At 40.5% G+C, this 14558-nt stretch overlaps 1 protein-coding gene across 2 annotated transcripts in view; it reads right to left on the minus strand.

Moving 5' to 3' along the window:
• Positions 1-14558, minus strand: part of LOC139413449 (immunoglobulin superfamily member 21-like) — a 260296-nt gene that overhangs the window by 79553 nt on the left and 166185 nt on the right. For both annotated transcript variants that reach the window (XM_071160868.1, XM_071160867.1), the window contains exon 4: positions 7877-7995. In XM_071160868.1, the coding sequence (XP_071016969.1) occupies positions 7877-7995 (119 nt within the window). The remainder of the gene's footprint in view (positions 1-7876; positions 7996-14558) is intronic.

Genomic DNA, 14558 nt, shown 5'->3' on the forward strand with positions numbered 1-14558 from the left:
ATTACAAGGACATCTAACCAGGGATAGCAAAACATTATGTAAGTATACCCTTCAAAACTAGTCACGGCTAGTTTATGAATCAAGTCAAAAGGCACTTGTACAAATATGAATGTGTATGTAAGTGCTCCTTGACAATAAAAACAATTTCAGATTTGTTCTTGTGGGTAATTACTGTATGTGTCCCATTCTGAATTAATTGGCCAAAAACACACAAATCAGTCGACACTTTTTCAGATAAAGGTAAAAAAAAAACTACTTTTTAACAAATTCACTTAAACATTTTGAGGCTTCAAATCAACACATAACCAACATGGTTTTATGTCTCAACTTCAGGAAGCAAAACACATTAAAAATAGGAAAAATTAAATAGGTTTAGTATTTTTATTATGTGATACTGTTCGATGTTGGAGAGGAAATCCTTGAGGAAGTCAATGGGTTGTTTATTTTCCCCTCAATTATCACCCCAGAGTTTAGCTCAGAGATCTGTTTCACCTGTCCTCGTTATTGTCTCCACCCCCTCCAGGGGTTGCTTGTTTTCCCCAGTGTATTTATCCCTACGTTTCCTTTCACTCTGTGCCAGTTCGTCTTGTATTTTTCCAAGTCAACCAGCGGTTTTCCCATTCTCCTGCTTTTTGCATTCTCCTTTTTCTAGTTCTCCCGGTTTGGACCCCTGCCTGTTTCTCGATTTTGTACCAGCCTGCCTGACCATTCTGCCTGCCTTGACCAAGAGCCTGTCTGCCACTCTGTACCTCCTGGACTCTGATCTGGTTTTGACCTTTTTGCCTGTCCACGGCCATTCTCTTGATAAACATTGTAAGACTCCGACCATCTGCCTCCTGTGTCTGCATCTGGGTCTCGCCTTGTGCCTTGATAGATAGATGTTTAATAATTCAATACATTTTGAATACATTTCAGTCTTTATTTTCAATGAGAGCTCCAAGCCAACCTATTATAACGCAACAAAAATTCAGAAAAAATCAAGGGGTCTGAATACTTTCCGAAGGCACTGTATACACCGATCAACACTATTTAATATATATTTGTGGTGTATACAGTGCCTTCGGAAAGTATTCAGACCCCTTGACCTTTTCCTCATTTAAAAAAAGACTGAGGTAACAAAATGTGGAAAAAGTCTAGGGGTCTGAATACTTTCCAAATGCACTGTATACGGACAGATTGCATTTGGATTACTGATGAAGAGCTATTTGGGTTGTTAATTCGATTCGTTCTGACATTTCTTGATTTTAGTTTTTTGATTATTTGTGTACTTCTTTGACATTTTACTGCACTGTTAGGAGCTAGTAAGACAAGCATTTTTCTGCACCCGCTATAAAATCTTTAAACTTTAGGTTTAATTTATTCGCACTAAAGAAAATGAGTGAAAGAGAAAACAGTACAGGTAACAAACTCGTAAAAACAGTGTGCAATTGAGGTTGGAAGCCCAAAAAGGCTTATATGAAAACCACACCACAAATATAAGTACAAATGTTTGTTCAATCAGTTAGAGAAATCATATTCATTTTAATTGTACATAATATACTCAGTAGACAAGAAAAACAAGAAAAACACTTTTGATTAAGTGTGTGTGCATGTGTGTGTGTGAGAGAGAGTTAGGCTACATGGAGGAGATTATTGGGTAGTTTGGTTCATCAGGCTGACCCCCAGTCTTCGCTTGAAGTTATTGATGATGAGGTTTTAGCAATGTGAAGATAAGAATTCCAGAGTACGGTACCTCTGTATCTGATAGAGAATGTACTGTCTGAGGTGCGGCAGCAGAGAGGGTAAAGGTCATTGCAGTGTATGGTGTTATATAGATGGATTTCAGAATTAATCTGGAAGAATCAATTGAAGGGTTTAGGTAAACTGTTTGAGAAGTATGAGAATTTGTAGATGAAAGTGCATAATTGTTGTACATGTTGTAAATAGAGAAAATATAGAATTTCACAGAGGTGCAGGTGGAGACAGTTAATTAGTATGGTAAAATGTATTTTGCATGATGAGTCATTTCTGTAGGTAGGAGGCATATGTACTTAACCAGACAATATTATAGTGAATTATATATGGGTAAATTAAACTATAGTATAGAGTTAGCAAGCCTGATGTACCAAACCACTAATCTTTCTGATGATACTGTACTAACAGATTTCGTCACTTTGCTACAGACAAATTGAATATGATCTTTCCAGGATTACTTTTCATCAGTTACAACTGAGGAATCTAGTGGATGTGACTTATTCTATTTCATTCCCACCAATTGAGATTCTGGCTCTTGTCCCCAATTAATTTTTTTACTGTATGTGTACATGTGTTTTTATTCTTATTCTTACTAGTGAATACAATAAAGTTACATTTTTTTGTGTGTGCATTAGTGTGACTCATTAAAATATGATACAGACAAAACAGCCAGAGGAACGTTGGTACATGATTAGTTAAATGGCTTGAGAGGAGTTGATCAGAGAGACAGTAATCAAGGACACTGTGTGCTGGTGACCTTAGGCACATTAATGCATAGTGTGGTGGCATACACTTCCTAATGCATGTGATGAATCTGGCATAAACTGAGTCTTTCTCAGGAGCGGATGATGATTAGCCCATTGTGTTCGAGTCCTTCCTTACGTCAGGCATGGGATAGAGGTGCTCTCTAATCTCCTAACAAGCCCAGGGCACAGGGGGAATAGCTGCCCCATAGCCATCCAACAATACCCCACTGCCCGCTATCCCTAAACTCTGACCGCTAAAGCATGAAACATAGCAAGAATCTCACTGCCAATATACTGCCGATAGGTACTTATCACAGTAGGAGGCTGTTCCTTCTCTTGCTAGAACAAAAGCTGTACCTGCTGCTTGTCAACCCGATAGCAACGAACCTACAGAGTATACTTATAAAATCGCAATGCTTGTCAGTGACTTTGAGCCAATCAGTGAGAACAAATCCCCACTTGAGGGAGCCAAAAATAAAAGGGAAAAAGAAGGCCTTATCTCCGTACATCCATGGATGAGCCAGTCACACTTCATATGCAAAGTATGCTATGGCAGGGTTTCCAAAACTCTGTCCTGGGGCACCCCATGTTGCTGGTTTTTGGGCTGGCTGTGACCATCAACAAGGGCTTTCTACAGAATAGCAACATTATCGTAGATAGCTCCAAATCTAGACCATAAGCAATATGCACGGATATGCATTGCCAAACAATGCTACTGCCACCTTCTGGTTTGGAGTATTTAAACAAGGCTAAGTGGCTGACGACTTGCATGGTCTATGCTATGTGAACACAAAAGAGATTGATTGCCGACTCCCTGTTCAGGCGCTAAATACTGTCGAAAAGCAAATGTTTGACAAATCTACCGGCGTGTCTGAGCTTTAACCCTTACTGCTGTGTCTGCAGGCGTTGCTGTGTTTGAGAATGACTGGAAGGTCATTAATCCAGGCCGTTTATAAACGAGTAGCTAAATATACACAGTGCTTAATTACAGTTCTTAATTAAAGAAGGTATCCCAGTTTTATAGGATGAGAGAGTAATTAGTCCTATACACCTTAGAGCTCATCTCACTGTTCATGGGTATATACAGTTGAAGTCGGAAGTTTGCATACACCTTAGCCAAATACAATTCCTGACATTTAATCCTAGTAAAATTTTCTTGTCTTCAGTCAGTTAGGATCAACACTTTATTTTAAGAATGTGAAATGTCAGATTAGTAGTAGAGAGAATGATTTATTTCAGCTTTTATTTCTACACATTCTCAGTGGTTTTACAGGTTTACATACACTCAATTAAAATTTGGTAGCATTTCCTTTAAATTGTTTAACTTGGTCAAATGTTTCGGGTAGCCTTCCACAAGCTTCCCACAATAATTTGGGTGAATTTTGGCCCATGCCCCCTGACAGAACTGGTTTAAATGAGTCAGGTTTGTAGGCCTCCTTGCTCGCACACGATTTTTCAGTTCTGCCCACACATTTTCCATAGGATTGAGGTCAGGGCTTTGTGATGGACACTCCAATTCCTTGACTTTGTTGTCCTTAAGCTATTTTGCCACAACTTTGGAAGTATGCTTGGGGTCACCTACCATTTGCAAGACCCATTGGCAACCAAGCTTTAACTGATGTCTTGAGATTTTGCTTCAATATATCCACACAATTTTCCTACCTCACGATGCCATCTATTTTGTGAAGTGCCCCAGTTCCTTCTGCAGAAAAGCACTACCACAACATGATGCTGCCACCCCCATTATTCACGGTTGGGATGGTGTTCATCGACTTGCAAGCATCCCCCTTTTTCCTCCAAACATAATGATGGTCATTATGGCCAAACAGTTCTATTTTTATTTCATCAGACCAGAGGACATTTCCCCAAAAAGCACAATCTTTGTCCCCATGTGCAGTTGCAAACCGTAGTCTGGCTTTTTTATGGCGGTTTTGGAGCAGTGGCTTCTTCCTTACTGAGCGGCCTTTCAGGTTATGTCGATATAAGACACGTTTGACAGTGGATATAGATATTTTTGTACCTGTTTGCTCCAGCATCTTCACAAGGTCCTTTGCTGTTGTTCTGGGATTGATTTGTACTTTTTGCACCAAAGTACGTTCATCTCTAGGACACAGAAAGCGTCTCCTTCCTGAGCGGTATGACGGCTGCGTGGTCCCATGATGTTAATACTTGCATACTATTGTTTGTACAGATGAACGTGGTACCTTCAGGTGTTTGGAAAGATTCTAAATCCATTACATAATTTTCTGTAATTTTCCAAACTGTTTAAAGGCACAGTCAATTTAGGGTATGGTAACATCTGTCCCACTGGAATTGTGATACAGTGAATTATAAGTGAAATAATCTGTCTGTAAACAATTGTTGGAAATATGACTTGTGTCATGCACAAAGTAGATGTCCTAACCTACTTGCCAAAACTATAGTTTGTTTACAAGAAATTCATGGAGTGGTTGGTAAACTAGCTTTAATGACTCCAACCTAAGTGTATGTAAACGTCCGACTCAACTGTAAATAACAGCCCTGCTGCCTCATGAAGGGTATCCTCTAAATTCCATATTTGTGCCCTGCAAAGGTTACAACAAGGGATTACTTGACATGCCGTTTAAACCCAGCGCGTGTCGCCGAGATGCTCTTCATCAAGAAGGTGAATCTAAGCCTGACATTCATTCAGCTGATGTGTTTTATAACTGAAACTTGAAACACAGGGGGTCAACAGATCAATAGACAGTTGTCTTAATATGGCTCTCAAGGTTCCTCTGAGGTGCTGGACAACCACATGTACATGCTGGATAAACAATAGCTGCATTGGCTTGCTGAGCCAAGGTCAGTCTGATCTCTAAGACATAAATTACTACTCCTAATATTTGAAATGTCACAGAGGTAATAACAAATAATGACTCTATTTCTACCATTGGGAAAAGAGCTATTGATTTTTTTCATTTAGCAATGTCTGGAATTATGACCTTTGCATGCGATTTACAGGAGATTGATATGTCGCTGGAACTCTAGTAAAATGAAATTCTTTAATCTTTTGTGGTTAGTAGCAGTCAGTAACTGAACCTCTGGTGCTGTGAAAACATCAAAACCAACCCAATCACTGTATCTGAAACTTCCCTTTCATTTCACATGTCTACTAAATGACTTTTCTATACCTCATGTTTCATTAGTTATTCAAATATGGACAAAATAAATGAATTAAAAATGACTGAAGAGGTCATACAGTTTAAGATCTACAGTACCCAAGGGTTCTCTGATTTCCATTTCAAAACCCAGCTCTTGGATTTAATTGATGTCATAATTTGCTCAAGTGAGCTAAAATTGAACTAGTGATCGTTTTAAGATCACTTGTATTGGTGTTAAAATGTTCCCTGTCTGGCTACATTTCCACTGGAACTATGGGCTCAGTAGAGAGATGTGTGAAACACATGCACTGAATCAAATCTTTACGCATAATACTGTATGTGACAGAGCACTAGCCAACCAGTAAAGAGGACAAAGAGGAAGCAGCTGTAGCAATGAATATGATGCATTGTCACCCTACAACAAGTTTGCAAGATCAAAGTATATAGAAGTAACTGCATGGCCATGTTAAACTACAGATGAACTGGTGAATAGGAGATTATGTTCATTTTCTGATATTTCATAATGATTGGACATGCCCTGTCAAATGTATATGTTTTTTCAACATTGCTTTAACCATAAGATGACTCAAATGTTTTCTCCAGCACTCTCTAACCCGTGAACTATTTTACTCCAATGGAGAAAAGAGACATCAGAAGAACACGTTTTTTGTTATCTTGAGCATACCTTTGAGATATAGTTTTAGTGGTTAACTGTCAATAACCATTGATTATAATAGCATTGCCTTAATAATACTATAGCGTTGGCTTAATAATCCTCAAGGCAAAAGTCTCCCATGCCTTGAGGCATCACCAAACCATTGTGAATTTACACAGTTGAGGATAAAAGTAAAGAACATAAACTTTCCTTGAGTGAAGGAGAGTGGCAGAAGTACCAAGAGTTCGAGGTTTGGCCTTCTGAAACTGAGTGATTGAATTTCTTGGCAGGGGATTCATTAAAATTATAATTCTTATTTATGAAGCCCTTTAAAAAAACTGCTTCCTATTAATTTACTTTTTTCTCTCATTTTCTTTCTTTCTCCCTTTTCCTTTTTTTCTCACTTCCCAGTGAACTTGGCACACTAATAGGTTATGAATAATTCTGTTTCAGCTTAGACGGCAATTAGCCACAATGCCGGAGGCCATTCTTCTTCTCCTCCACCAGGGGAGATTTAACACCCAGCTGAGAGAGAGTTCCCACACTTCCCCCTGGCTATATCATTCTTATATCTTGACCACCACCCCTTAATGATTAAGGGGTTAACTTGGGTGAATCCTCTCCCATTGATAAAGCTCTGTTCGCTTAGGTCTGTGAAGAGTTCATCTGGTTTGGTATTTCTTGTATATTGTATGGTTTTATGTTATTATGGGAAAGTGAAGGTCAGCGGAGGAGCTCTGAGAACCAAAACTAGTCTTTGGGTACACCTGCAGCCCAATGTCAAGAGCCATTGGCAGGCAATACGGTGAGGGAACAAAATGAACAAATGGACTAATTATGTCCTTGTGTTTCTCTCTCTCATGTTTTTGCGAGAAATGTTACTGTTGGTAATTAGCGATAGGCTGTACATAGAAATCCTTGCTGCTGGACTTCAAACACCAGAGAGAAGTGAGCCAGCTGTCATTAGAGAAAGTTGCACCAACAAATACTACAAAGAGGGAGCGAGAGAAGCAGCTCCTCAGGTCACTGGCAGAAACATGGGAACAAAGAAACAAGTAATTCTCCAGAATAGGGTAGGTTTGCATTTATACAGATCGAGACTGGTTCAAATCCCTGTCTAGTAGTGGTCTCAGAGGCAGCATTAGATGGCATTAGAGAGGGGAATGGTTCAGGTTCTTTTTTTGTATTTTTATTGTTGTTTCTCCAGTCATGTTTGCCGTATGGAACTTGGGATTGAAGAAGGGAGAGTGAAATTGTGTTACAGCATGATATAGTACAATCTCCAAAAAACACTGCCTCTGTCTACTCTTGAACCTCTTAGACATTCCTCTAGCAGTCCCACTATCATCATGGCTGTCTCTTACCTTCACTCACAAGGAGTGCCAATGTAGATTTCTTGTCATTTTGTTGCTGCTTTAAAGTATTTTCCCTTTACATTTATCTTATATAATGTGTTATTTCTTCCATTTCTAGCTATCTAAAGTCAATCCCGTTAGAAAGACAGCAGAACACCCAAGAGATAGAACTGATTAATATTTGCAGGATGTCAGAGTAGAGCAGAGCTAGCCATTTTTGCATATTCACAGTCACAGGCTGACTACAGAGTAAAAATGACTCACACATAACGGTGAGAAAGACGTTTCCTGATGCCAAGACCACCTTTTCTCTCGTCGCTCGGTCGTAGATGCCCACGTGGCATTCATACGGTCCATTGTCCGAGATCCGTACCTCCGGGAGCCTGCAGAGAAGAGGCAAACATTTGAATAAAAATGAAATACATAGAAATTTTTTCATAATATATCATTTTCACAGGAAATAGTTTGGACATTTTCAGATAATTCAATCCACTTGCAAATTGCATGACAATGTCCTTTATTGTGTTCCTACTTTTCCTCCAAATGTCCCTATTGAATGATGTTGAAAGGAGGTGAACAGCAGACATACTCAGAACACTCAATTTGTTTGAATTCAGGAATAAATAATTTTACCAAAACCTCATTCTTTTTTAGGAGTAAAGCCTCCATGTTTGTGTGGAGAAATAAATGAAACCAAACAATTATTCAGCCAGCCAGCAGATATGATACGACCATTTTTGAAAGGTCTGGAAGCTCAATCTGTATTCTGTGCCCAACTAATGTGTCAACAGCAATAATCAAAGTGAGACATTACCAGTAGCATTAAGGCCTTGTGATTCATTACCACAAAACGGGAACAATTGTCCTTCCTGCCCGGCGGTTTCAGGTGGAGACCTCTGTTGGAACAACGGCAGGGCACCCAGAGCGCCGGAACTCTAATGAGTTCAGCAGTGCTGAGTGTGTGTGTGTAGTGTGGAGGGTAAGAGGTGATCATTCTGTTGGTGAACAGTCAACCCTGTGTGGGGCAATGATGCACCCTTCACACCCCCAGCCCATATAGAGAACATGTCCACAGTCATTTTGAAGAGTCCCCATTGGGTCACGGCTGCAGATGCTGACTGATAGAACCTCAGTGGCAGTCACATTAACATTGTATTTTATTAAGTGTTTGCTAGATTAAGATTTTACTATTTGATAATTACAGTTGACAGTATATGATTGATGTTATGATTGTAAATTGGTGTACAATTCAGTCTATGGTTGCAAGAAACCAATTAAACCTACTACTACTACATGACAGGGCTGTGTTAATGCTGCCTTCAACAAAGGCCTCCAGCTTTAAACAACTTCACCAAGATGATAGTCACGTGATGATTGACTGACAGTAGACTGATTTGTATTGAAAGGGGGCAACAGTGGACTCCGCTGTGCATCTCATAAACATTGCTCTGATTAGCCAAACATTTTTTTCATCATGTCAGATCACATCCTATGAATCTTGATCAGATATGCATTGTACTGGAATTCTTTTCACAAATGAATAATAACAAAGATGACCACAAAAAAATAACCTTTTCCTTTAGGAGTAGCATGCAATTTCACCCCACTAATTCTAGTTTTGAGGGCACTTTGTCAAACTGTGATTATTATGTTGTGATGAGCCCTGGCACCGGTGATACCTATGCTGGCATTACCCTCGCATCCCTCTCAATGAATTTGGCTCCACGAGCTGTGCCCACCAACTGCCATGTGACTCCAGTCCAGCACATCTCTTCTCTTTGTCTCTCTCTTGCTTTCTTTCTCTTGCTCTCTCTCTCTTGCTCTCTCTCTCTTGCCCTCTCTCACACTCTCTGTCTCTCTCTCTCTCTTGTGCTCTCTGTCTTTGACTTTCTCTCGCTCTCTCTTGCTCTCTCAATTCAATTTCAATTCAAGGGGCTTTATTGGCATGGGAAACATACAGTGCCTTCGGAAAATATTCAGACCCTTCGACTTTTTCCACATTTTGTTACGTTACAGCGTTATTCTAAAATTGATCAATTACGTTTTTTTTCCCTCAGCAATCTACACACAATCCCCCCATAATGAAAGAGTGAAAACAGGTTGTTTGAAATGTTTACAAATTTATAAAATGAAAAATGGCAGAAACACCTTTTTTACATTACAGTATTCAGACCTTTTGCTACGAGACTCGAAGTTGAGCTCAGTTGCATCCTGTCTCCATTGATTATCCTGGAGACGCTTCTACAACTTGGTTGGAGTCCACCTGTGGTAAATTCAATTGACTGGACATGATGTGGAAGGCAAACTCCTGTCCATATAAGGTTCCACAGTTGACAGTGCGTGTCAGAGCAAAAACCAAGCCATGAAGTTGTCCGTAGAGCTCCGAGATAGGATTGTGTCGAGGCACTGATCCGAGGAAGGTACGAAAAAATGTCTGTAGCATTGAAGGTTCCCAAGAACATGATTGGCCTCCATCATTCTTAAATGGAAGAAGATTGGAACCACCAAGACTCTTCCAAGAGCTGGCCGCCCGGCCAAACTGAGCAATAGGGGAGAAGGGCCTTGGTCAGGGAGGTGACCAAGAAACTGATGGTCACCTAGAGATGGTCACCTAGGTCACAGAGATCTAGAGTTCCTCTGGGAGATGGGAGAAACTTCCAGAAATACAACCATCTCTGCAGCACTCCACCAATCAGGCCGTTATGGTAGAGTGGCCAGATCGAAGCCACTCTTCAGTAAAAGGCACATGACAGCCTGCTTTGAGTTTGCCAAAAGGGAGCTAAAAACTCCCAGAACATGAGAAACAAGATTATTTGTTCCGATGAAACCAAGATCATGTCTGGAGGAAACCAGGTAGCAACCCTAAGGTGAAGCATGGTGGTGGCAGCATCATGCTGTGCGGATGTTTTTTAGCAGCAGGGACTAAGAGACTAGTCAGGATCGAGGGAAAGATGAACGGAGCAAAGTACAGAAATATCCTTGATGAAAACCTGCTCCAGAGTGCTCAGGACCTCAGACTGGAGTGAAGGTTCACCTTCCAACAGGTATAATGAAATAACTGCAACTCTGAAAGTGTACATTCTATTTATCAAGTTTACATCTAAGTGTTGTATAAAAAATATGATTAATTATGAGAGTACTTTTGTGAAGGTAGAAATGTGATTTTATTCTTCAAAACTTTTGCTCAGTCAGTAACCACGCCCAAGTGATCACGGACATTGTGTTGGCGTGATGGAACACCCCCTTTTTACACGAGGATAAAAGCCTTGGTAACAAAATTTACATTAAACCAAGCAGACGGACGGTGTAAGCCGGACGTTACGAATGGCTGAAACTACCAGACCAGAAAGCATGGAGTGGTGGCTACACTTTGAAATGGTTAGAATCTCTGAAACCACGCAACATGTGAGAATAAGATAAAAACTAGACCAGAACATTTGACAGTCTGCAGCTGTGCATGTAAAGAGACCTAGAACTTTGACTAAAGTCACGAGGTTGGAAGCAAGAAACCTCATCTCAGACTATCACTGATGCATCTGAAGTATCTGTCAAACAAACACTTCACTATCAAAGAAGCTCAACAACTAAGAAGGACATTGTGACCTCTGGTGGACAACCAGAGTCTTACATTGAGCCACTCCCCAGAGACGGATCGATTGGTTTCAACAGAGAGACAACAAAGAAAGACATCTACACGTAAATATATACATCACATTTCTTATCCGAATGAACTGTGGTTCATGTGCAAAGTATTACTATGCCTTTGAGCTTAGGGTCCAAATGTATCCAAGTGTTGTCTCTCTTTGTCTCTTCCTCTCTGTAACCCCCTCTCCATACGTGTAACAAGCCGTCATATCTTGTCAGTCCACTAGGGACTTTTATCTCACGTAAGTGTGTAAGTGTGTTCTGTGTTATTATTTAGTTAGTTTTGTATTTATATTTGTCTTTATTATGGATCCCCAAACTCATCACAATGCATCCATTACATAATTCACAACACACTAAGTGTGTGCCCTCAGGCCCATACTCCACTACCACATATCTACAACCCAATATCCATGTATACGTGTGTGTGTATAGCGTGTATGTTATCACGTGTGTGTATGCATGTGTCTGTGACTATGTTTGTGTTACTACACAGTTCCCGCTGTTCCATAAGGTGTATTTTACCTGCTTTTTAAATCTGATTATACTGCTTGCATCAGTTACCTGATGTGGAATAGAGTTCCATGTAGTTATGGCTCTATATGTATCCATGTAGTTATAGCTCTCTCAGTAGTCCAGGTGCGACAAAACCAGGGGCTGTAGCACCTGCATTGTTGATAATGTTGTTAAGAAGGTAGAGCAGTGCTTTATTATGGACAGACTTCTCCCTATTTTAGCTACTTTTGTATCAATATGTTTTGACCATGACAGTTTACAATCCAGGGTTACTACAAGTAGTTAAGTCACCTCAACTTGCTCAATTTCCACTTTATTCATTACAAGATGTAGTTGAGATTTTGGGTTTCGTGAATGATTTGTCCCAAATACAATGCTTTTAGTTTTGGGAATATTTAGGACTAAGTCATTCCTTGCTACTATTCCAAAACTAACTGCAGCTCTTTGTTAAGTGTTGCAGTCATTTCAGTCGCTGTGGTAGCTGACCTGTATAGTGTTGAGTCATCTGTATACATAGGCACACTGGCCTTACTCAAAGCCAGTGGCATGTTGTTAGTAATGATTGAAAAAAAATCAAGGGACCTAAACAACTACCCTGGGGAATTCCTGCTTCGACATTGATTATGTTTGAGAGGCTTCCATTAAAGAACACCCTCTGTGTTCTGTTAGACAAGTAACCACAATATAGAGAGGGGTGTAAAGCCATAACACACACATTTTCCAGCAGCAGACTATGCTCGATAATAGTCAAAAGCTGCACTGAAGTCTACAAGACAGCCCCCACAATCATTTTATAATCAATTTCTCTCAGCCTATCATCAGTCATTTGTGTAAGTGCTGTGCTTTTTCAGTGTCCTTCTCTATACGCATGATGAAAGTATGTTGTCAATTTGTTTTCAGTGAAATTGCACTGTACAATGGGGCAAAAAAATATTTAGTCAGCCACCAATTGTGCAAGTTCTCCCACTTAAAAAGATGAGAGAGGCCTGTAATTTTCTTCATAGGTACACTTCAGCTATGACAGACAAAATTAGAAACAAAATCCATAAAATCACATTGTAGGATTTTTAATGAATTTATTTGCATATTATTGTGGGAAAATAAGTATTTGGTCACCTACAAACAAGCAAGGTTTCTGGCTCTCACAGACCTGTAACTTCTTCTTTAAGAGGCTCCTCTGTCCTCCACTTGTTACCTGTATTAACGGCCCCTGTTTGAACTTGTTGATCAGTATAAAAGACACCTGTCTACAACCTCAAACAGTCACACTCCAAACTCCACTATGGCCAAGACCAAAGAGCTGTCAAAGGACACCATAAACAAAATTGTAGACCTGCACCAGGCTGGGAAGACTGAATCTGCAATAGGTAAGCAGCTTGGTTTGAAGAAATCAACTGTGGGAGCAATTATTAGGAAATGGAAGACATACACGACCACTGATAATCTCCCTCGATCTGGGGCTCCACGCAAGATCTCACCCCGTGGGGTCAAAATGATCACAAGAACGGTGAGCAAAAATCCCAGGACCACATGGGGGGACCTAGTGAATGACCTGCAGAGAGCTGGGACCAAAGTAACAAGGCCTACCATCAGTAACACACTACGCCGCCAGGGACTCAAATCCTGCAGTGCCAGACATGTCCCCCTGCTTAAGCCAGTACATGTCCAGGCCCGTCTGAAGTTTGCTAGAGAGCATTTGGATGATCCAGAAGAAGATTGGGAGAATGTCATATGGTCATATGACTTTTTGGTAAAAACTCAACTCGTTTTGTTTGGAGGACAAAGAATGCTGAGTTGCATCCAAAGAACACCATACCTACTGTGAAGCATGGGGGTGGAAACATCATGCTTTGGGGCTGTTTTTCTGCAAAGGGACCAGGACGACTGATCCGTGTAAAGAAAAGAATGAATGGGGCCATGTATCGTGAGATTTTGAGTGAAAACCTCCTTCCATCAGCAAGGGCATTGAAGATGAAACGTGGCTGGGTCTTTCAGCATGACAGTGATCCCAAACACACCGCCCGGGCAACGAAGGAGTGGCTTCATAAGAAGCATATCAAGGTCCTGGAGTGGCCTAGCCAGTCTCCAGATCTCAACCCCATAGAAAATCTTTGGAGGGAGTTGAAAGTCTGTGTTGCCCAGCAACAGCCCCAAAACATCACTGCTCTAGAGGAGATCTGCATGAAGGAATGGGCCAAAATACCAGCAACAGTGTGTGAAACCTTGTGAAGACTTACAGAAAAGATTTGACCTCTGTCATTGCCAACAAGAGCAGTGACGTTTTGGGGCTGTTGCTGGGCAACACGGACTTTCAACTCCCTCCAAAGATTTTCTATGGGGTTGAGATCTGGAGACTGGCTAGGCCACTCCAGGACCTTGATATGCTTCTTACGAAGCCACTCCTTCGTTGCCTGGGCGGTGTGTTTGGGATCACACCACAAATTTATATACGTTTTTAATCCATAATGATTAACTGGAATGAATTAGTCAACATAATAGTGATGTGAGTAAATCTTTTGCCTACAGTTGCCGAGGCGTGCATGATGCAAACATGGATAAAGCAAGATCAGCCCTGTGAGTTCTATTGTGTATCAGTTGTTGTCTGTGTCTGGGTAGAGGAAATCCCCCTCCTAGTCTAAATATAATTTACATGAACAAATGTAAGATAGCTGCAGTTTGACAGAGTTTTAATCCCCCCAGGGCCAGGAGATTTTTTCAGGAGTTTTTAAAAATGATGTGACCTGATTTGCAAAGACTGGTCCCATCATAACCCATATAAAACCTT

Source organism: Oncorhynchus clarkii, chromosome 7, assembly GCF_045791955.1.
Source record: "Oncorhynchus clarkii lewisi isolate Uvic-CL-2024 chromosome 7, UVic_Ocla_1.0, whole genome shotgun sequence".
Lineage (NCBI taxonomy): Eukaryota > Metazoa > Chordata > Actinopteri > Salmoniformes > Salmonidae > Oncorhynchus > Oncorhynchus clarkii.